The sequence below is a fragment of the Oncorhynchus masou genome, chromosome 6, assembly GCF_036934945.1.
Source record: "Oncorhynchus masou masou isolate Uvic2021 chromosome 6, UVic_Omas_1.1, whole genome shotgun sequence".
Taxonomy (NCBI): domain Eukaryota; kingdom Metazoa; phylum Chordata; class Actinopteri; order Salmoniformes; family Salmonidae; genus Oncorhynchus; species Oncorhynchus masou.
Window position 1 is genome coordinate 723,578 of NC_088217.1, and position 26,423 is coordinate 750,000.

Here is a 26,423-nt window from a genome sequence, read left to right on the forward strand (position 1 = left end):
GAGCACAGTTCATATTGATTATACTTCCTTATTGCAGAGCATAGTTCATATTGATTATCCTTCCTTATTGTAGAGCACAGTTCATATTGATTATCCTTCCTTATTGTAGAGCACAGTTCATATTGATTATCCTTCCTTATTGCAGAGCACAGTTCATATTGATTATTCTTATTGTAGAGCACAGTTCATATCGATTATCCTTATTGTAGAGCACAGTTCATATTGATTATCCTTATTGTAGAGCACAGTTCATATTGAGTATCCTTATTGTAGAGCACAGTTCATATTGATTATTCTTCCTTATTGCAGAGCACAGTTCATGTTGATTATTCTTATTGTAGAGCACAGTTCATATTGATTATCCTTATTGTAGAGCACAGTTCATGTTGATTATCCTCCCTTATTGCAGAGCACAGTTCATATTGATTATCCTCCCTTATTGTAGAGCACAGTTCATATTGATTATCCTTCCTTATTGTAGAGCACAGTTCATATTGATTATCCTTCCTTATTGTAGAGCACAGTTCATATTGATTATACTTCCTTATTGCAGAGCACAGTTCATATTGATTATCCATCCTTGTTGCAGAGCACAGATCATATTGATTATCCTTCCTTATTGCAGTGCACAGTTCATATTGATTATCCTTCATTATTGCAGAGCACAGTTCATATTGATTATTCTTATTGGAGAGCACAGTTCATATTGATTATCCTTCCTTATTGCAGAGCACAGTTCATATCGATTATTCGTATTGTAGAGCACAGTTCATATCGATTATCCTTATTGTAGAGCACAGTTCATATTGATTATCCTTCCTTATTGTAGAGCACAGTTCATATTGATTATACTTCCTTATTGCAGAGCATAGTTCATATTGATTATCCATCCTTTTTGCAGAGCAAATATCATATTGATTATCCTTCCTTATTGCAGTGCACAGTTCATATTGAGTATCCTTCCTTATTACAGAGCACAGATCATATTGATTATCCTTGTTGTAGAGCACAGTTCATATTGATTATCCTCCCTTATTGCAGAGCACAGTTCAATTGATTATCCTCCCTTATTGTAGAGCACAGTTCATATTGATTATCCTTCCTTATTGTAGAGCACCGTTCATATTGATTATCCTTCCTTATTGTAGAGCACAGTTCATATTGATTATACTTCCTTATTGCAGAGCATAGTTCATATTGATTATCCTTCCTTATTGCACTGCACAGTTCATATTGATTATCCTTCCTTATTGCAGAGCACAGTTCATATTGATTATTCTTATTGTAGCGCACAGTTCATATCGATTATCCTTATTGTAGAGCACAGTTCATATTGATTATCCTTATTGTAGAGCACAGTTCATATTGAGTATCCTTATTGTAGAGCACAGTTCATATTGATTATTCTTCCTTATTGCAGAGCACAGTTCATGTTGATTATTCTTATTGTAGAGCACAGTTCATATTGATTATCCTTATTGTAGAGCACAGTTCATGTTGATTATCCTCCTTATTGCAGAGCACAGTTCATATTGATTATCCTCCCTTATTGTAGAGCACAGTTCATATTGATTATCCTTCCTTATTGTAGAGCACAGTTCATATTGTTATCCTTCCTTATTGTAGAGCACAGTTCATATTGATTATACTTCCTTATTGCAGAGCACAGTTCATATTGATTATCCATCCTTGTTGCAGAGCACAGATCATATTGATTATCCTTCCTTATTGCAGTGCACAGTTCATATTGATTATCCTTCATTATTGCAGAGCACAGTTCATATTGATTATTCTTATTGGAGAGCACAGTTCATATTGATTATCCTTCCTTATTGCAGAGCACAGTTCATATCGATTATTCTTATTGTAGAGCACAGTTCATATCGATTATCCTTATTGTAGAGCACAGTTCATATTGATTATCCTTCCTTATTGTAGAGCACAGTTCATATTGATTATACTTCCTTATTGCAGAGCATAGTTCATATTGATTATCCATCCTTTTTGCAGAGCAAATTTCATATTGATTATCCTTCCTTATTGCAGTGCACAGTTCATATTGAGTATCCTTCCTTATTACAGAGCACAGATCATATTGATTATCCTTGTTGTAGAGCACAGTTCATATTGATTATCCTCCCTTATTGCAGAGCACAGTTCAATTGATTATCCTCCCTTATTGTAGAGCACAGTTCATATTGATTATCCTTCCTTATTGTAGAGCACCGTTCATATTGATTATCCTTCCTTATTGTAGAGCACAGTTCATATTGATTATACTTCCTTATTGCAGAGCATAGTTCATATTGATTATCCTTCCTTATTGTAGAGCACAGTTCATATTGATTATCCTTCCTTATTGTAGAGCACAGTTCATATTGATTATCCTTCCTTATTGCAGAGCACAGTTCATATTGATTATTCTTATTGTAGAGCACAGTTCATATCGATTATCCTTATTGTAGAGCACAGTTCATATTGATTATCCTTATTGTAGAGCACAGTTCATATTGAGTATCCTTATTGTAGAGCACAGTTCATATTGATTATTCTTCCTTATTGCAGAGCACAGTTCATGTTGATTATTCTTATTGTAGAGCACAGTTCATATTGATTATCCTTATTGTAGAGCACAGTTCATGTTGATTATCCTCCCTTATTGCAGAGCACAGTTCATATTGATTATCCTCCCTTATTGTAGAGCACAGTTCATATTGATTATCCTTCCTTATTGTAGAGCACAGTTCATATTGATTATCCTTCCTTATTGTAGAGCACAGTTCATATTGATTATACTTCCTTATTGCAGAGCACAGTTCATATTGATTATCCATCCTTGTTGCAGAGCACAGATCATATTGATTATCCTTCCTTATTGCAGTGCACAGTTCATATTGATTATCCTTCATTATTGCAGAGCACAGTTCATATTGATTATTCTTATTGGAGAGCACAGTTCATATTGATTATCCTTCCTTATTGCAGAGCACAGTTCATATCGATTATTCTTATTGTAGAGCACAGTTCATATCGATTATCCTTATTGTAGAGCACAGTTCATATTGATTATCCTTCCTTATTGTAGAGCACAGTTCATATTGATTATACTTCCTTATTGCAGAGCATAGTTCATATTGATTATCCATCCTTTTTGCAGAGCAAATATCATATTGATTATCCTTCCTTATTGCAGTGCACAGTTCATATTGAGTATCCTTCCTTATTACAGAGCACAGATCATATTGATTATCCTTGTTGTAGAGCACAGTTCATATTGATTATCCTTATTGCAGAGCTCAGCTCATATTGATTATCCTCCCTTATTGCAGAGCACAGTTCAATTGATTATCCTCCCTTATTGTAGAGCACAGTTCATATTGATTATCCTTCCTTATTGTAGAGCACCGTTCATATTGATTATCCTTCCTTATTGTAGAGCACAGTTCATATTGATTATACTTCCTTATTGCAGAGCATAGTTCATATTGATTATCCTTCCTTATTGTAGAGCACAGTTCATATTGATTATCCTTCCTTATTGTAGAGCACAGTTCATATTGATTATCCTTCCTTATTGCAGAGCACAGTTCATATTGATTATTCTTATTGTAGAGCACAGTTCATATCGATTATCCTTATTGTAGAGCACAGTTCATATTGATTATCCTTATTGTAGAGCACAGTTCATATTGATTATCCTTATTGTAGAGCACAGTTCATATTGATTATCCTTATTGTAGAGCACAGTTCATATTGATTATTCTTCCTTATTGCAGAGCACAGTTCATGTTGATTATTCTTATTGTAGAGCACAGTTCATATTGATTATCCTCATTGTAAAGCACAGTTCATATTGATTATCCTTATTGTAGAGCACAGTTCATATTGATTATCCTCCCTTATTGCAGAGCACAGTTCATATTGATTATCCTTCCTTATTGTAGAGCACAGTTCATATTGATTATCCTTCCTTATTGTAGAGCACAGTTCATATTGATTATACTTCCTTATTGCAGAGCACAGTTCATATTGATTATCCATCCTTGTTGCAGAGCACAGATCATATTGATTATCCTTCCTTATTGCAGTGCACAGTTCAGATTGATTATTCTTCATTATTGCAGAGCACAGTTCATATTGATTATTCTTATTGGAGAGCACAGTTCATATTGATTATCCTTCCTTATTGCAGAGCACAGTTCATATCGATTATTCTTATTGTAGAGCACAGTTCATATCGATTATCCTTATTGTAGAGCACAGTTCATATTGATTATCCTTATTGTAGAGCACAGTTCATATTGATTATCCTTATTGTAGAGCACAGTTCATATTGATTATCCTTATTGTAGAGCACAGTTCATATTGATTATCCTCCCTTATTTTAGAGCACAGTTCATATTGATTATCCTCCCTTATTGTAGAGCACAGTTCATATTGATTATCCTTCCTTATTGTAGAGCACAGTTCATATTGATTATCCTTCCTTATTGTAGAGCACAGTTCATATTGATTATACTTCCTTATTGCAGAGCCCAGTTCATATTGATTATCCTTCCTTATTGTAGAGCACAGTTCATATTGATTATCCTTCCTTATTGTAGAGCACAGTTCATATTGATTATACTTCCTTATTGCAGAGCCCAGTTCATATTGATTATCCTCCCTTATTGCAGAGCACAGTTCATATTGATTATCATCCCTTATTGCAGAGTACAGTTCATATTGATTATCCTTGTTGTAGAGCACAGTTCATATTGATTATCCTCCCTTATTGCAGAGCACAGTTCAATTGATTATCCTCCCTTATTGTAGAGCACAGTTCATATTGATTATCCTTCCTAATTGTAGAGCACAGTTCATATTGATTATCCTTCCTAATTGTAGAGCACAGTTCATATTGATAATACTTCCTTATTGGGGCGGCAGGGTAGCCTAGTGGTTAGAGCGTTGGACTAGTAACCAGAAGGTTGTGAGTTCAAACCCCCGAGCTGACAAGGTACAAATCTGTTGTTCTGCCCCTGAACAGGCAGTTAACCCACTGTTCCCAGGCCGTCATTGAAAATAAGAATATGTTCTTAACTGACTTGCCTGGTTAAATAAAGGTAAAATAAATTGGAGAGCACAGTTCAAATTGATTAACCTTATTGTAGAGCACAGTTCATATTGATTCTCCTTCTTGCAGAGCACAGTTCATATTTATTATCCTTATTGTCGAGCATAGCTCATATTGATTATCCTTATTGTAGAGCACAGTTCATATTGATTTTCCTTCCTTATTGCAGAGCACAGTTCATATCGATTATCCTTATTGCAGAGCACAGCTCCAATTGATTATCCTTATTGCAGAGCACAGTTCATATTGATTATCCTTATTGTAGAGCACAGTTCATATTGATTATCCTGCCTTATTGTAGAGCACAGTTCATATTGATTATCCTTAATGTAGAGCACAGTTCATATTGATTATCCTTAATGTAGAGCACAGTTCATATTGATTATCCTTATTGCAGAGCACAGTTCATATCGATTATCCTTAATGTAGAGCACAGTTCATATTGATTCTCCTTATTGCAGAGCACAGTTCATATTGATTATCCTTATTGTAGAGCACAGTTCATATTGATTATCCTCCCTTATTGTAGAGCACAGCTCATATTGATTATCCTTATTGTATAGCACAGTTCATATTGATTATCCTTCCTTATTGCAGAGCACAGGTCATATTGATTATCCTTCCTTATTGCAGTGCACAGTTCATATTGATTATCCTTCATTATTGTAGAGCATAGTTCATATTGATTATCCTTCCTTATTGTAGAGCACAGTTCATATTGATTATCCTTATTGCAGAGCTCAGCTCATATTGATTATCCTTCATCATTGAAGAGCATAGTTCATATTGATTATCCTTCATTATTGTAGAGCACAGTTCATATTGATTATCCTTCCTTATTGCAGAGCACAGTTCATATTGATTATCCTTATTGCAGAGCATAGTTCATATTGATTATCCTTCCTTATTGCAGAGCACAGGTCATATTGATTATACTTCCTTATTGCAGTGCACAGTTCATATTGATTATCCTTCCTTATTGTAGAGCACAGTTCATATTGATTATTCTTATTGTAGAGCCCAGTTCATATCGATTATCCTTATTGCAGAGCACAGGTCATATTGATTATACTTCCTTATTGCAGTGCACAGTTCATATTGAGTATCCTTCCTTATTACAGAGCACAGATCATATTGATTATCCTTGTTGTAGAGCACAGTTCATATTGATTATCCTCCCTTATTGCAGAGCACAGTTCAATTGATTATCCTCCCTTATTGTAGAGCACAGTTCATATTGATTATCCTTCCTTATTGTAGAGCACCGTTCATATTGATTATCCTTCCTTATTGTAGAGCACAGTTCATATTGATTATACTTCCTTATTGCAGAGCATAGTTCATATTGATTATCCTTCCTTATTGTAGAGCACAGTTCATATTGATTATCCTTCCTTATTGTAGAGCACAGTTCATATTGATTATCCTTCCTTATTGCAGAGCACAGTTCATATTGATTATTCTTATTGTAGAGCACAGTTCATATCGATTATCCTTATTGTAGAGCACAGTTCATATTGATTATCCTTATTGTAGAGCACAGTTCATATTGATTATCCTTATTGTAGAGCACAGTTCATATTGATTATCCTTATTGTAGAGCACAGTTCATATTGATTATTCTTCCTTATTGCAGAGCACAGTTCATGTTGATTATTCTTATTGTAGAGCACAGTTCATATTGATTATCCTCATTGTAAAGCACAGTTCATATTGATTATCCTTATTGTAGAGCACAGTTCATATTGATTATCCTCCCTTATTGCAGAGCACAGTTCATATTGATTATCCTTCCTTATTGTAGAGCACAGTTCATATTGATTATCCTTCCTTATTGTAGAGCACAGTTCATATTGATTATACTTCCTTATTGCAGAGCACAGTTCATATTGATTATCCATCCTTGTTGCAGAGCACAGATCATATTGATTATCCTTCCTTATTGCAGTGCACAGTTCAGATTGATTATTCTTCATTATTGCAGAGCACAGTTCATATTGATTATTCTTATTGGAGAGCACAGTTCATATTGATTATCCTTCCTTATTGCAGAGCACAGTTCATATCGATTATTCTTATTGTAGAGCACAGTTCATATCGATTATCCTTATTGTAGAGCACAGTTCATATTGATTATCCTTATTGTAGAGCACAGTTCATATTGATTATCCTTATTGTAGAGCACAGTTCATATTGATTATCCTTATTGTAGAGCACAGTTCATATTGATTATCCTCCCTTATTTTAGAGCACAGTTCATATTGATTATCCTCCCTTATTGTAGAGCACAGTTCATATTGATTATCCTTCCTTATTGTAGAGCACAGTTCATATTGATTATCCTTCCTTATTGTAGAGCACAGTTCATATTGATTATACTTCCTTATTGCAGAGCCCAGTTCATATTGATTATCCTTCCTTATTGTAGAGCACAGTTCATATTGATTATCCTTCCTTATTGTAGAGCACAGTTCATATTGATTATACTTCCTTATTGCAGAGCCCAGTTCATATTGATTATCCTCCCTTATTGCAGAGCACAGTTCATATTGATTATCATCCCTTATTGCAGAGTACAGTTCATATTGATTATCCTTGTTGTAGAGCACAGTTCATATTGATTATCCTCCCTTATTGCAGAGCACAGTTCAATTGATTATCCTCCCTTATTGTAGAGCACAGTTCATATTGATTATCCTTCCTAATTGTAGAGCACAGTTCATATTGATTATCCTTCCTAATTGTAGAGCACAGTTCATATTGATTATACTTCCTTATTGCAGAGCATAGTTCATATTGATTATCCATCCTTTTTGCAGAGCAAATATCATATTGATTATCCTTCCTTATTGCAGTGCACAGTTCATATTGAGTATCCTTCCTTATTACAGAGCACAGATCATATTGATTATCCTTGTTGTAGAGCACAGTTCATATTGATTATCCTCCCTTATTGCAGAGCACAGTTCAATTGATTATCCTCCCTTATTGTAGAGCACAGTTCATATTGATTATCCTTCCTTATTGTAGAGCACCGTTCATATTGATTATCCTTCCTTATTGTAGAGCACAGTTCATATTGATTATACTTCCTTATTGCAGAGCATAGTTCATATTGATTATCCTTCCTTATTGCAGTGCACAGTTCATATTGAGTATCCTTCCTTATTACAGAGCACAGATCATATTGATTATCCTTGTTGTAGAGCACAGTTCATATTGATTATCCTCCCTTATTGCAGAGCACAGTTCAATTGATTATCCTCCCTTATTGTAGAGCACAGTTCATATTGATTATCCTTCCTTATTGTAGAGCACCGTTCATATTGATTATCCTTCCTTATTGTAGAGCACAGTTCATATTGATTATACTTCCTTATTGCAGAGCATAGTTCATATTGATTATCCTTCCTTATTGTAGAGCACAGTTCATATTGATTATCCTTCCTTTTTGTAGAGCACAGTTCATAATGATTATCCTTCCTTATTGCAGAGCACAGTTCATATTGATTATTCTTATTGTAGAGCACAGTTCATATCGATTATCCTTATTGTAGAGCACAGTTCATATTGATTATCCTTATTGTAGAGCACAGTTCATATTGAGTATCCTTATTGTAGAGCACAGTTCATATTGATTATTCTTCCTTATTGCAGAGCACAGTTCATGTTGATTATTCTTATTGTAGAGCACAGTTCATATTGATTATCCTTATTGTAGAGCACAGTTCATATTGATTATCCTTATTGTAGAGCACAGTTCATATTGATTATCCTCCCTTATTGCAGAGCACAGTTCATATTGATTATCCTCCCTTATTGTAGAGCACAGTTCATATTGATTATCCTTCCTTATTGTAGAGCACAGTTCATATTGATTATCCTTCCTTATTGTAGAGCACAGTTCATATTGATTATACTTCCGTATTGCAGAGCACAGTTCATATTGATTATCCTTCCTTATTGCAGTGCACAGTTCATATTGATTATCCTTCATTATTGCAGAGCACAGTTCATATTGATTATTCTTATTGGAGAGCACAGTTCATATTGATTATCCTTCCTTATTGCAGAGCACAGTTCATATCGATTATTCTTATTGTAGAGCACAGTTCATATCGATTATCCTTATTGTAGAGCACAGTTCATATTGATTATCCTTCCTTATTGTAGAGCACAGTTCATATTGATTATACTTCCTTATTGCAGAGCATAGTTCATATTGATTATCCTTATTGTAGAGCACAGTTCATATTGATTATCCTCCCTTATTGCAGAGCACAGTTCATATTGATTATCCTCCCTTATTGTAGAGCACAGTTCATATTGATTATCCTTCCTTATTGTAGAGCACAGTTCATATTGATTATCCTTCCTTATTGTAGAGCACAGTTCATATTGATTATACTTCCTTATTGCAGAGCCCAGTTCATATTGATTATCCTTCCTTATTGTAGAGCACAGTTCATATTGATTATCCTTCCTTATTGTAGAGCACAGTTCATATTGATTATACTTCCTTATTGCTGAGCCCAGTTCATATTGATTATCCTCCCTTATTGCAGAGCACAGTTCATATTGATTATCATCCCTTATTGCAGAGTACAGTTCATATTGATTATCCTTGTTGTAGAGCACAGTTCATATTGATTATCCTCCCTTATTGCAGAGCACAGTTCAATTGATTATCCTCCCTTATTGTAGAGCACAGTTCATATTGATTATCCTTCCTAATTGTAGAGCACAGTTCATATTGATTATCCTTCCTAATTGTAGAGCACAGTTCATATTGATTATACTTCCTTATTGGGGCGGCAGGGTAGCCTAGTGGTTAGAGCGTTGGACTAGTAACCAGAAGGTTGTGAGTTCAAACCCCGAGCTGACAAGGTACAAATCTGTTGTTCTGCCCCTGAACAGGCAGTTAACCCACTGTTCCCAGGCCGTCATTGAAAATAAGAATATGTTCTTAACTGACTTGCCTGGTTAAATAAAGGTAAAATAAATTGGAGAGCACAGTTCAAATTGATTAACCTTATTGTAGAGCACAGTTCATATTGATTCTCCTTCTTGCAGAGCACAGTTCATATTTATTATCCTTATTGTCGAGCATAGCTCATATTGATTATCCTTATTGTAGAGCACAGTTCATATTGATTTTCCTTCCTTATTGCAGAGCACAGTTCATATCGATTATCCTTATTGCAGAGCACAGCTCCAATTGATTATCCTTATTGCAGAGCACAGTTCATATTGATTATCCTTATTGTAGAGCACAGTTCATATTGATTATCCTGCCTTATTGTAGAGCACAGTTCATATTGATTATCCTCCCTTATTGTAGAGCACAGCTCATATTGATTATCCTTATTGTATAGCACAGTTCATATTGATTATCCTTCCTTATTGCAGAGCACAGTTCATGTTGATTATCCTTCCTTATTGCAGAGCACAGGTCATATTGATTATCCTTCCTTATTGCAGAGCACAGTTCATATTGATTATCCTTATTGTAGAGCACAGTTCATATTGATTATCCTTCCTAATTGTAGAGCACAGTTCATATTGATTATCCTTCCTAATTGTAGAGCACAGTTCATATTGATTATCCTTCCTAATTGTAGAGCACAGCTCATATTGATTATCCTTATTGTATAGCACAGTTCATATTGATTATCCTTCCTTATTGCAGAGCACAGGTCATATTGATTATCCTTCCTTATTGCAGTGCACAGTTCATATTGATTATCCTTCATTATTGTAGAGCATAGTTCATATTGATTATCCTTCCTTATTGTAGAGCACAGTCCATATTGATTATCCTTATTGCAGAGCTCAGCTCATATTGATTATCCTCCATCATTGAAGAGCATAGTTCATATTGATTATCCTTCATTATTGTAGAGCATAGTTCATATTGATTATCCTTCCTTATTGTAGAGCACAGTTCATATTGATTATCCTTCCTTATTGCAGAGCACAGTTCATATTGATTATCCTTATTGCAGAGCATAGTTCATATTGATTATCCTTCCTTATTGCAGAGCACAGGTCATATTGATTATACTTCCTTATTGCAGTGCACAGTTCATATTGATTATCCTTCCTTATTGTAGAGCACAGTTCATATTGATTATTCTTATTGTAGAGCCCAGTTCATATCGATTATCCTTATTGCAGAGCTCAGCTCATATTGATTATCCTTCATCATTGAAGAGCACAGTTCATATTGATTATCCTTCCTTATTGTAGAGCACAGTTCATATTGATTATCCTTCCTTATTGCAGAGCACAGTTCATATTGATTATCCTTATTGCAGAGCATAGTTCATATTGATTATCATTCCTTATTGTAGAGCACAGTTCATATTGATTATCCTTCATTATTGTAGAGCATAGTTCATATTGATTATCATTCCTTATTGTAGAGCACAGTTCATATTGATTATCCTTCCTTATTGTAGAGCACAGTTCATATTGATTATCCTTCCTCATTGCAGAGCACAGATCATATATTATCCTTCCTTATTGCAGTGCACAGTTCATATTGATTATCCTTATTGAGGAGCACAGTTCATATTGATTATCCTTCCTTATTGCAGAGAACAGTTCATAGTTCATAGACTCTCCAGATAGATACATAGAGACTCTCCATACATTAAGATACATAGAGCATCTCGAGACAGTAAGATACATAGAGACTCTCCAGACAGTAAGATACATAGAGACTCTCCAGACAGATACATAGAGACTATCCATACAGTAAGAGACATAGAGACTTTCCATACAGTAAGATACATATAGACTCTCCAGGCAGTAAGATACATAGAGACTCTCCATACAGTAAGGTACATAGACTCTGCATACAGTAAGATACATAGAGACTCTCCATACAGTAAGGTACATAGACACTTTCCAGACAGTAAGGTACATAGAGACTCTCCAGACAGTAAGATACATAGAGACTCTCCAGACAGTAAGATACATAGAGACTCTCCATACAGTAAGATACATAGAGACTCTCCAGACAGTAATATACATAGAGACTCTCCAGACAGTAAGATACATAGAGTATCTCTAGACAGTAAGATACATAGAGAATCTCGAGACCGTAAGAAACATAGAGACTCTCCAGACAGATACAAAGAGACTGTCCATACAGTAAGATGCATAGAGACTCTCCAGATAGATACATAGAGACTCTCCATACAGTAAGATACATAGAGACTCTCCAGACAGATACATAGAGACTCTCCAGACAGTAAGATACATAGAGACTCTCCAGACAGTAAGATACATAGAGACTCTCCAGACAGATACATAGAGACTCTCCATACAGTAAGATACATAGAGACTCTCCAGACAGTAAGATACATCCAGACTCTCCAGACAGATACATAGAGACTCTCCAGACAGTAAGATACATAGAGACTCTCCAGACAGTAAGATACATAGAGAATATCCAGACAGTAAGATACATAGAGACTCTCCAGACTGTAAGATACATAGAGACTCTCCAGACAGTAAGATACATAGAGACTCTCCAGACAGTAAGATACATAGAGACTCTCCAGACAGTAAGATACATAGAGACTCTCCAGACAGATACATAGAGACTCTCCAGACAGTAAGATACATAGAGACTCTCCAGACAGTAAGATACATAGAGACTCTCCAGACAGTAAGATACATAGAGACTCTCCAGACAGATACATAGAGACTCTCCAGACAGTAAGATACATAGAGACTCTCCAGACAGTAAGATACATAGAGAATATCCAGACAGTAAGATACATAGAGACTCTCCAGACAGTAAGATACATAGAGACTCTCCAGACAGTAAGATACATAGAGACTCTCCAGACAGTAAGATACATAGAGAATATCCAGACAGTAAGATACATAGAGGCTCTCCAGACTGTAAGATACATAGAGACTCTCCAGACAGTAAGATACATAGAGACTCTCCATACAGTAAGATACATAGAGACTCTCCAGACAGTAAGATACACATAGAGACTTTCCAGACAGTAAGGTGCAGAGAGTCTCTCCAGACAGTAAGATACATAGAGACTCTCCAGACAGTAAGATACATAGAGACTCTCCATACAGTAAGATACATAGAGACTCTCCAGACAGTAAGATACATAGAGACTCTCCAGACAGTAAGATACATAGAGACTCTCCAGACAGTAAGATACATAGAGACTCTCCAGACAGATACATAGAGACTCTCCAGACAGTAAGATACATAGAGACTCTCCAGACAGTAAGATACATAGAGACTCTCCAGACAGATACATAGAGACTCTCCATACAGTAAGATACATAGAAACTCTCCAGACAGTAAGATACATAGAGACTCTCGATACAGTAAGATACATAGAGACTCTCCAGACAGTAAGATACATAGATACTCTGCATACAGTAAGATACATAGAGACTCTTCATACAGTATTATACATAGAGACTCTTCATACAGTAAGATACATAGAGACTCTCCAGACAGTAAGATACATAGAGATTATCGAGACAGTAAGATACATAGAGACTCTCCAGACAGATACATAGAGACTCTCCAGACTGTAAGATACACAGAGACTCTCCAGACAGTAAGATACGTAGAGACTCTCCATACAGTAAGATACATAGAGACTCTCCAGACAGTAAGATGCATAGAGACTCTCCAGACAGTAAGATACATAGAGGCTCTCCAGACAGTAAGATACATAGAGACTCTCCAGACATTAAGGTACATAGAGACTCTCCAGACAGTAAGATGCATAGAGACTCTCCAGACAGTAAGATACATAGAGGCTCTCCAGACAGTAAGATACATAGAGACTCTCCAGACATTAAGGTACATAGAGACTCTCCAGACAGTAAGATGCATAGAGACTCTCCAGACAGTAAGATACATAGAGACTCTCCAGACAAATACATAGAGACTCTCCAGACAGTAAGATACATAGAGACTCTCCAGACAGTAAGATACATAGAGACTCTCTGACAGTAAGATACATAGAGACTCTCCAGACAGATACATAGAGACTCTCCAGACAGTAAGATACATAGAGACTCTCCATACAGTAAGATACATAGAGACTCTGCATACAGTAAGATACATAGAGACTCTTCATACAGTAAGATACATAGAGACTCTTCATACAGTAAGATACATAGAGACTCTCCAGACAGTAAGATACATAGAGATTATCGAGACAGTAAGATACATAGAGACTCTCCAGACAGATACATAGAGACTCTCCAGACTGTAAGATACACAGAGACTCTCCAGACAGTAAGATACGTAGAGACTCTCCATACAGTAAGATACATAGAGACTCTCCAGACAGTAAGATGCATAGAGACTCTCCAGACAGTAAGATACATAGAGGCTCTCCAGACAGTAAGATACATAGAGACTCTCCAGACATTAAGGTACATAGAGACTCTCCAGACAGTAAGATGCATAGAGACTCTCCAGAGAGTAAGATACATAGAGACTCTCCAGACAGATACATAGAGACTCTCCAGACAGTAAGATACATAGACTCTCCAGACAGTAAGATACATAGAGACTCTCTGACAGTAAGATACATAGAGACTCTCCAGACTGTAAGATACACAGATACTCTCCAGACAGTAAGATGCATAGAGACTTTCCAGACAGTAAGATACATAGAGGCTCTCCAGACAGATACATAGAGACTCTCCAGACAGTAAGATACATAGAGACTCTCCAGACAGTAAGATACATAGAGACTCTCCATACAGTAAGATACGTAGAGACTCTCCAGACAGTAAGATGCATAGAGACTCTCCAGACAGTAAGATGCATAGAGTCTTTCCAGACAGTAAGATACATAGAGACTCTCCAGACAGATACATAGAGACTCTCCAGACAGTAAGATACATAGAGACTCTTCATACAGTATTATACATAGAGACTCTTCATACAGTAAGATACATAGAGACTCTCCAGACAGTAAGATACATAGAGATTATCGAGACAGTAAGATACATAGAGACTCTCCAGACAGATACATAGAGACTCTCCAGACTGTAAGATACACAGAGACTCTCCAGACAGTAAGATACGTAGAGACTCTCCATACAGTAAGATACATAGAGACTCTCCAGACAGTAAGATGCATAGAGACTCTCCAGACAGTAAGATACATAGAGGCTCTCCAGACAGTAAGATACATAGAGACTCTCCAGACATTAAGGTACATAGAGACTCTCCAGACAGTAAGATGCATAGAGACTCTCCAGACAGTAAGATACATAGAGACTCTCCAGACAGATACATAGAGACTCTCCAGACAGTAAGATACATAGAGACTCTCCAGACAGTAAGATACATAGAGACTCTCTGACAGTAAGATACATAGAGACTCTCCAGACAGATACATAGAGACTCTCCAGACAGTAAGATACATAGAGACTCTCCATACAGTAAGATACATAGAGACTCTCCAGACAGTAAGATACATAGAGACTCTGCATACAGTAAGATACATAGAGACTCTTCATACAGTAAGATACATAGAGACTCTTCATACAGTAAGATACATAGAGACTCTCCAGACAGTAAGATACATAGAGATTATCGAGACAGTAAGATACATAGAGACTCTCCAGACAGATACATAGAGACTCTCCAGACTGTAAGATACACAGAGACTCTCCAGACAGTAAGATACGTAGAGACTCTCCATACAGTAAGATACATAGAGACTCTCCAGACAGTAAGATGCATAGAGACTCTCCAGACAGTAAGATACATAGAGGCTCTCCAGACAGTAAGATACATAGAGACTCTCCAGACATTAATGTACATAGAGACTCTCCAGACAGTAAGATGCATAGAGACTCTCCAGAGAGTAAGATACATAGAGACTCTCCAGACAGATACATTAGACTCTCCAGACAGTAAGATACATAGAGACTCTCCAGACAGTAAGATACATAGAGACTCTCTGACAGTAAGATACATAGAGACTCTCCAGACAGATACATAGAGACTCTCCAGACAGTAAGATACATAGAGACTCTCCAGACAGTAAGATACATAGAGACTCTCCAGACAGTAAGATACATAGAGACTCTCCAGACTGTAAGATACACAGATACTCTCCAGACAGTAAGATGCATAGAGACTTTCCAGACAGTAAGATACATAGAGGCTCTCCAGACAGATACATAGAGACTCTCCAGACAGTAAGATACATAGAGACTCTCCAGACAGTAAGATACATAGAGACTCTCCATACAGTAAGATACGTAGAGACTCTCCAGACAGTAAGATGCATAGAGACTCTCCAGACAGTAAGATGCATAGAGTCTTTCCAGACAGTAAGATACATAGAGGCTCTCCAGACAGTAAGATACATAGAGGCTCTCCAGACAGTAAGATGCATAGAGACTCTCCAGACAGTAAGATCCATAGAGACTCTCCAGACAGTAAGATACATAGAGACTCTCCAGACAGTAAGATACATAGAGACTCTCCAGACAGTAAGATGCATAGAGGCTCTCCAGACAGTAAGATACATAGAGACTCTCCAGACAGATACATAGAGACTCTCCAGACAGTAAGATACATAGAGACTCTCCAGACAGTAAGATACATAGAGACTCTCCAGACAGTAAGATACATAGAGACTCTCCAGACAGTAAGATACATAGAGACTCTCCAGACAGTAAGATACATAGAGACTCTCCAGACAGTAAGATGCATAGAGACTCTCCAGACAGTAAGATACATAGAGACTCTCCAGACAGTAAGATACATAGAGACTCTCCAGACAGTAAGATACATAGAGACTCTCCAGACAGTAAGATACATAGAGACTCTCCAGACAGTAAGATGCATAGAGGCTCTCCAGACAGTAAGATACATAGAGACTCTCCAGACAGTAAGATACATAGAGACTCTCCAGACAGTAAGATGCATAGAGACTCTCCAGACAGTAAGATACATAGAGACTCTCCATACAGTAAGATACATAGAGACTCTCCAGACAGTAAGATACATAGAGACTCTCCAGACAGTAAGATACATAGAGATTATCGAGACAGTAAGATACATAGAGACTCTCCAGACAGATACATAGAGACTCTCCAGACTGTAAGATACACAGAGACTCTCCAGACAGTAAGATACGTAGAGACTCTCCATACAGTAAGATACATAGAGACTCTCCAGACAGTAAGATGCATAGAGACTCTCCAGACAGTAAGATACATAGAGGCTCTCCAGACAGTAAGATACATAGAGACTCTCCAGACATTAAGGTACATAGAGACTCTCCAGACAGTAAGATGCATAGAGACTCTCCAGACAGTAAGATACATAGAGACTCTCCAGACAGATACATAGAGACTCTCCAGACAGTAAGATACATAGAGACTCTCCAGACAGTAAGATACATAGAGACTCTCTGACAGTAAGATACATAGAGACTCTCCAGACAGATACATAGAGACTCTCCAGACTGTAAGATACACAGAGTGTTATGAACTTGAGTGAAGACCCAAAAGCGGTTTTAACAGAAAACAGAGTTCTTTAATGAAAAAACAGGAATGGCATAAATCCTCTTCCAACGTTGTCAGCGGAACAAAAAGAACGTTAGTATAGTGCAGGATGCACCTGCCAGGCAGACTCCGACAGGACAGGACAAGGTGGAAGCAAACGAGACGACAGCTTTCTTCTGGCATCAAAAAACACAAACAAGAATCAGACACTGAAAGTAGCAGGAACAGAGAAAGAAATAGAGACCTAATCAGAGGGGGAAGAGAGAACAGGTGTGAAAGAGTGAATGAGCTAGTTAGAGGAGATGTAGAACAGCTGAAGAATGAGAGACAGAGAAGGTAACCTAAAAAGACCAGCAGAGAGAGTGAAGAGAAAGGACAGGAACAGACATAACAAGACATGACAGTACCCCCCACTCACCGAGCGCCTCCTGGCGCACTCGAGGAGGAAACCTGGCGGCAACGGAGGAAATCATCGATCAGCGAACGGTCCAGCACGTCCCGAGAGGGAACCCAACTCCTCTCCTCAGGACCGTACCCCTCCCAATCCACTAGGTACTGATGACCACGGCCCCGAGGGCGCATGTCCAAAATCTTACGAACCCTGTAGATGGGTGCGCCCTCGACAAGGATGGGGGGAGGGACGAGCGGGGGCGCGAAGAACGGGCTTAACACAGGAGACATGGAAGACCGGGTGAACGCGACGAAGATAGCGCTGGAGAAGAAGTCGCACTGCGACAGGATTAATGACCTGGGAAATACGGAACGGACCAATGAACCGCGGGGCCAACTTGCGAGAAGCTGTCTTAAGGGGAAGGTTCTGAGTGGAGAGCCATACTCTCTGACCGCAACAATATCTAGGACTCTTGGTCCTACGCTTATTAGCGGCCCTCACAGTCTGCGCCCTATTACGGCAAAGTGCCGACCTGACCCCCTTCCAGGTGCGCTCGCAACGCTGGACAAAAGCCTGAGCGGAGGGGACGCAGGACTCGGCGAGCTGAGATGAGAACAGCGGAGGCTGGTACCCGAGGCTACACTGAAAAGGGGATAGACCGGTAGCAGACGAGGGAAGCGAGTTGTGGGCGTACTCTGCCCAGGGGAGCTGTTCTGACCAAGACGCAGGGTTACGAAAAGAAAGACTGCGTAAAATGCGACCAACAGTCTGATTGGCCCGTTCGGCTTGACCGTTAGACTGGGGATGAAAGCCGGACGAGAGACTGACGGAAGCCCCAATCAAACGGCAAAACTCCCTCCAAAATTGAGACGTGAACTGCGGGCCTCTGTCGGAAACGACGTCAGACGGAAGGCCATGAATTCGGAAAACATTCTCGATAATGATCTGAGCCGTCTCCTTAGCAGAAGGGAGCTTATCGAGAGGAATGAAATGAGCCGCCTTAGAGAATCTATCGACAACCGTAAGAATAACTGTCTTCCCCGCTGATGAAGGCAGTCCGGTGATAAAATCTAAAGCGATGTGAGACCACGGTCGAGAGGGAATGGGAAGCGGTCTGAGACGGCCGGCAGGAGGAGAGTTCCCAGATTTAGTCTGCGCGCAGACCGAACAAGCGGCGACAAATCGACGCGCGTCACGTTCCCGAGTGGGCCACCAGAAACGCTGGCGAATGGAAGCGAGCGTACCCCGAACGCCGGGGTGGCCGGCTAACTTGGCAGAGTGGGCCCACTGAAGAACGGCCGGACGAGTAGGAACGGGAACGAACAGAAGGTTCCTAGGACAAGCTCGCGGCGACGGAGTGTGAGCGAGTGCTTGCTTTACCTGCCTCTCAATTCCCCAGACAGTCAACCCGACAACACGCCCGTCAGGGAGAATCCCCTCGGGGTCGGTGGAGACCTCAGAAGAACTGAAGAGACGAGATAAAGCATCAGGCTTGGTGTTTTTGAGCCCGGACGATAAGAAATAACAAACTCGAAACGAGCGAAAAACAGAGCCCAACGAGCCTGACGCGCATTAAGTCGTTTGGCTGAACGGATGTACTCAAGGTTCCTATGGTCAGTCCAAACGACAAAAGGAACGGTCGCCCCCTCCAACCACTGTCGCCATTCGCCTAGGGCTAAGCGGATGGCGAGCAGTTCGCGATTACCAACATCATAGTTACGTTCTGACGGCGATAAGCGATGAGAGAAAAACGCGCAAGGATGGACCTTGCCGTCAGAGAGAGAGCGCTGAGAAAGAATGGCTCCCACGCCCACCTCTGACGCGTCAACCTCAACAACAAACTGGCTAGAGATGTCAGGTGTAACAAGAATAGGAGCGGATGTAAAACGATTCTTAAGAAGATCAAAAGCTCCCTGGGCGGAAACGGACCACTTAAAGCACGTCTTAACAGAAGTAAGGGCTGTGAGGGGAGCTGCCACCTGACCGAAATTACGGATGAAACGACGATAGAAATTAGCGAAGCCCAGAAAGCGCTGCAGCTCGACGCGTGACTTAGGAACGGGCCAATCAATGACAGCCTGGACCTTAGCGGGATCCATCTTAATGCCCTCAGCGGAAATAACGGAACCGAGAAAAGGGACAGAGGCGGCATGAAAAATGCACTTCTCAGCCTTCACATAAAGACAGTTCTCCAAAAGGCGCTGGAGGACGCGTCGCACGTGCTGAACATGAATCGAGAGAGACGGAGAAAAAATCAGGATATCATCCATGTAAACGAAAACAAAAATGTTCAGCATGTCTCTCAGGACGTCGTTAACTAGTGCCTGAAAGACAGCTGGAGCGTTAACGAGGCCGAAAGGAAGAACCCGGTATTCAAAGTGCCCTAACGGAGTGTTAAACGCCGTCTTCCACTCGTCCCCTCCCTGATGCGCACGAGATGGTAGGCGTTACGAAGGTCCAATTTGGTGAAAAACCTGGCTCCCTGCAGGATCTCGAAGGCTGAAGACATAAGAGGAAGCGGATAACGATTCTTAACTGTTATGTCATTCAGCCCTCGATAATCCACGCATGGGCGCAGGGACCCGTCCTTCTTCTGAACAAAAAAAACCCCGCTCCGGCGGGAGAGGAGGAGGAGACAATGGTACCGGCGTTGAGCGAAACCGACAAATAATCCTCGAGAGCCTTACGTTCGGGAGCCGACAGAGAGTATAATCTACCCCGGGGGGAGTAGTTCCCGGAAGGAGATCAATACTACAGTCATACGATCGGTGTGGAGGGAGAGAAGTGGCCTTGGAACGACTGAACACCGTGCGCAGATCGTGATACTCCTCCGGCACCCCTGTCAAATCGCCAGGCTCCTCCTGTGAAGTAGAGACAGAGGAAACAGGAGGGATAGCAGACATTAAACAGGTTACATGACAAGAAACATTCCAGGATAGGATAGTATTACTAGACCAATTAATAGAAGGGTTATGGCGCACTAGCCAGGGATGACCCAAAACAACAGGTGTAAAAGGTGAACGAAAAATTAAAAAAGAAATGGTTTCGCTATGATTACCAGAGACAGTGAGGGTTAAAGGCAGCGTCTCACGCTGAATCTTGGGGAGAGAACTACCATCTAAAGCGAACAAGGCCGTGGGCTCCCCTAACTGTCTGAGAGGAATGTCATGTTCCCGAGCCCAGGTCTCGTCCATAAAACAGCCCTCCGCCCCAGAGTCTATCAAGGCACTGCAGGAAGCAGATGAAAAAAAGTAGTGCGTGATCCAGAAGGAGAGGCCTGAGTAGTTGCGCTCACCAGTAGCCCTCCTCTTACTGATGAGCTCTGGCTTTTACTGGACATGAGGTGACAAAATGACCAGCGGAGCCGCAGTAGAGACAGAGGCGATTGGTGATTCTCCGTTCCTTCTCCTTGGCCGAGATGCGGATACCCCCCAGCTGCATAGGCTCAGCATCCGAGCCGGCGGAGGAGGGTGGCAGTGATGCGGCAGGTGGCAGTGATGTGGAGAGGGGAGCAGCGGAGAACGCGAGCTCCTTTCCTCGAGCTCGGCGACGAAGATCAAACCGTCGCTCTATGCGAATAGCGAGAGCTATTAAGGAGTCCAGACTGGAAGGAACCTCCCGGGAGAGGATCTCGTCCTTAACCTCGACGAGGAGACCCTCCAGAAAACGAGCGAGCAAAGCCGGCTCGTTCCAGTCACTTGAGGCAGCGAGAGTGCGAAATTCAATAGAATAATCCGTTATGGATCGATTCCCCTGACATAGGGAAGACAGGGCCCTGGAAGCCTCCTCCCCAAAAACAGAACGGTCAAAAACCCGTATCATCTCCTCCTTAAAGTCTTGATACTGGTTAATACACTCAGCCCTCGCCTCCCAGACTGCCGTGCCCCACTCACGCGCCCGTCCGGTAAGGAGAGAAATGACGTAGGCGATGCGGGCTGCGCTCCTGGAGTAAGTGTTGGGCTGGAGAGAGAACACCACATCACACTGAGTGAGGAATGAGCGGCACTCAGTGGGCTCCCCAGAGTAACACGGCGGGTTGTTGATCCTGGGCTCCGGAGACTCGGAAACCCTGGAAGTGGGCGGTGGATCGAGGTGGAGTTGGTGAACCTGTCTTGTGAGGTCGGAGACTTGGACGGCCAGGGTCTCAACGGCATGTCGAGCAGCAGACAATTCCTCCTCGTGTCTGCCTAGCATCGCTCCCTGGATCTCGACGGCGGAGTGAAAAGGGTCCGGAGCCGCTGGGTCCATTCTTGGTCTGATTCTTCTGTTATGAACTTGAGTGAAGACCCAAAAGCGGTTTTAACAGAAAACAGAGTTCTTTAATGAAAAAACAGGAATGGCATAAATCCTCTTCCAACGTTGTCAGCGGAACAAAAAGAACGTTAGTATAGTGCAGGATGCACCTGCCAGGCAGACTCCGACAGGACAGGACAAGGTGGAAGCAAACGAGACGACAGCTTGCTTCTGGCATCAAAAAACACAAACAAGAATCAGACACTGAAAGTAGCAGGAACAGAGAAAGAAATAGAGACCTAATCAGAGGGGGAAGAGAGAACAGGTGTGAAAGAGTGAATGAGCTAGTTAGAGGAGATGTAGAACAGCTGAAGAATGAGAGACAGAGAAGGTAACCTAAAAAGACCAGCAGAGAGAGAGAGTGAAGAGAAAGGACAGGAACAGACATAACAAGACATGACACAGAGACTCTCCAGACAGTAAGATACGTAGAGACTCTCCATACAGTAAGATACATAAGAGACTCTCCAGACAGTAAGATGCATAGAGACTCTCCAGACAGTAAGATACATAGAGGCTCTCCAGACAGTAAGATACATAGAGACTCTCCAGACATTAAGGTACATAGAGACTCTCCAGACAGTAAGATGCATAGAGACTCTCCAGACAGTAAGATACATAGAGACTCTCCAGACAGATACATAGAGACTCTCCAGACAGTAAGATACATAGAGACTCTCCAGACAGTAAGATACATAGAGACTCTCTGACAGTAAGATACATAGAGACTCTCCAGACAGATACATAGAGACTCTCCAGACAGTAAGATACATAGAGACTCTCCAGACAGTAAGATACATAGAGACTCTCCAGACAGTAAGATACATAGAGACTCTCCAGACTGTAAGATACACAGATACTCTCCAGACAGTAAGATGCATAGAGACTTTCCAGACAGTAAGATACATAGAGGCTCTCCAGACAGATACATAGAGACTCTCCAGACAGTAAGATACATAGAGACTCTCCAGACAGTAAGATACATAGAGACTCTCCATACAGTAAGATACGTAGAGACTCTCCAGACAGTAAGATGCATAGAGACTCTCCAGACAGTAAGATGCATAGAGACGCTCCAGACAGTAAGATACATAGAGACTCTCCAGACAGTAAGATACATAGAGACTCTCCAGACAGTAAGATGCATAGAGGCTCTCCAGACAGTAAGATACATAGACTCTCCAGACAGATACATAGAGACTCTCCAGACAGTAAGATACATAGAGACTCTCCAGACAGTAAGATACATAGAGACTCTCCAGACAGTAAGATACATAGAGACTCTCCAGACAGTAAGATACATAGAGACTCTCCAGACAGTAAGATGCATAGAGACTCTCCAGACAGTAAGATACATAGAGACTCTCCAGACAGTAAGATACATAGAGACTCTCCAGACAGTAAGATGCATAGAGGCTCTCCAGACAGTAAGATACATAGAGACTCTCCAGACAGTAAGATACATAGAGACTCTCCAGACAGTAAGATGCATAGAGACTCTCCAGACAGTAAGATACATAGAGACTCTCCAGACAGTAAGATACATAGAGACTCTCCAGACAGTAAGATGCATAGAGGCTCTCCAGACAGTAAGATACATAGAGACTCTCCAGACAGATACATAGAGACTCTCCAGACAGTAAGATACATAGAGGCTCTCCAGACAGTAAGATACATAGAGACTCTCCAGACAGTAAGATACATAGAGACTCTCCAGACAGTAAGATGCATAGAGACTCTCCAGACAGTAAGATACATAGAGACTCTCCAGACAGTAAGATACATAGAGACTCTCCAGACAGTAAGATGCATAGAGGCTCTCCAGACAGTAAGATACATAGAGACTCTCCAGACAGATACATAGAGACTCTCCAGACAGTAAGATACATAGAGACTCTCCAGACAGTAAGATACATAGAGACTCTCCAGACAGATACATAGAGACTCTCCAGACAGTAAGATACATAGAGACTCTCCAGACAGTAAGATACATAGAGACTCTCCAGACAGTAAGATGCATAGAGACTCTCCAGACAGTAAGATACATAGAGACTCTCCAGACAGATACATAGAGACTCTCCAGACAGTAAGATACATAGAGACTCTCCAGACAGTAAGATACACAGAGACTCTCCAGACAGTAAGATACGTAGAGACTCTCCATACAGTAAGATACATAGAGACTCTCCAGACAGTAAGATACATAGATACTCTCCAGACAGTAAGATGCATAGAGACTCTCCAGACAGTAAGATACATAGAGACTCTCTGACAGTAAGATACATAGAGACTCTCCAGACAGATACATAGAGACTCTCCAGACAGTAAGATACATAGAGACTCTCCAGACAGTAAGATACATAGAGACTCTCCAGACAGTAAGATACATAGAGACTCTCCAGACAGATACATAGAGACTCTCCAGACAGTAAGATACATAGAGACTCTCCAGACAGTAAGATACGTAGAGACTCTCCATACAGTAAGATACATAGAGACTCTCCAGACAGTAAGATGCATAGAGACTCTCCAGACAGTAAGATACATAGAGACTCTCTGACAGTAAGATACATAGAGACTCTCCAGACAGTAAGATACATAGAGACTCTCCAGACAGTAAGATACATAGAGACTCTCCAGACAGTAAGATACATAGAGACTCTCCAGACAGTAAGATACATATAGACTCTCCAGACAGTAAGATGCATAGAGACTCTCCAGACAGTAAGATACATAGAGACTCTCTGACAGTAAGATACATAGAGACTCTCCAGACAGTAAGATACATAGAGACTCTCCAGACAGTAAGATACATAGAGACTCTCCAGACAGTAAGATACATAGAGACTCTCTGACAGTAAGATACATAGAGACTCTCCATACAGATACATAGAGACTCTCCAGACAGTAAGATACATAGAGACTCTCCAGACAGTAAGATACATAGAGACTCTCCAGACAGTAAGATACATAGAGACTCTCCAGACAGATACATAGAGACTCTCCAGACAGTAAGATACATAGAGACTCTCCAGACAGTAAGATACGTAGAGACTCTCCATACAGTAAGATACATAGAGACTCTCCAGACAGTAAGATGCATAGAGACTCTCCAGACAGTAAGATACATAGAGACTCTCTGACAGTAAGATACATAGAGACTCTCCAGACAGTAAGATACATAGAGACTCTCCAGACAGTAAGATACATAGAGACTCTCCAGACAGTAAGATACATAGAGACTCTCCAGACAGTAAGATACATAGAGACTCTCCAGACAGTAAGATACATATAGACTCTCCAGACAGTAAGATGCATAGAGACTCTCCAGACAGTAAGATACATAGAGACTCTCTGACAGTAAGATACATAGAGACTCTCCAGACAGTAAGATACATAGAGACTCTCCAGACAGTAAGATACATAGAGACTCTCCAGACAGTAAGATACATAGAGACTCTCTGACAGTATGATACATAGAGACTCTCCATACTGTAAGATGTTGTAGATAAATGTAAAGTGTGATGTTATTGTGGTTTCAGGTTAACAGGCGGTGAGGAGGACCACGTGATGGTTCTCTATAACTCTGGTCTGAGTTTCTCTAAGCGTCTATATACCCGTCTGGATGTCAGCTTTACTCCCGTCCACCTACACCAACCCCTGGAGACCATCATGAGACAACCTCTGGTCTACGTCAGAGACATGGTGCCTCATACCTGCTTCCAGGCCATGTCACGGTACTACACCTGTCTGTCTGTCTGTCTGTCTGTTACACCTGTCTGTCTGTTACACCTGTCTGTTACACCTGTCTGTCTGTCTGTCCGTCTGTTACACCTGTCTGTCTGTTTGTCTGTCTGTCAGACAGATGTCCATTTGTCTGTCTATTACATCTGTTTGACTGTCTGTCCATTACACCGGTCTGTCTGTTACACCTATTTGTCTGTCTGTCTGTCTGTCTGTCTGTCTGTCTGTCTGTCTGTCTGTCTGTCTGTCTGTCTGTTACACCTGTCTGTCTGTTACACCTGTCTGTTACACCTGTCTGTCTGTCTGTCCGTCTGTTACACCTGTCTGTCTGTCTGTCCG

At 40.5% G+C, this 26,423-nt stretch overlaps 1 protein-coding gene across 1 annotated transcript in view; it reads left to right on the forward strand.

Moving 5' to 3' along the window:
* Window positions 1-26,423, forward strand: part of cfap92 (cilia and flagella associated protein 92 (putative)) — a 213,822-nt gene that overhangs the window by 153,906 nt on the left and 33,493 nt on the right. The window contains exon 11 of the mRNA XM_064967364.1: window positions 25,883-26,077. Coding sequence (XP_064823436.1) covers window positions 25,883-26,077 — 195 coding nt within the window. The remainder of the gene's footprint in view (window positions 1-25,882; window positions 26,078-26,423) is intronic.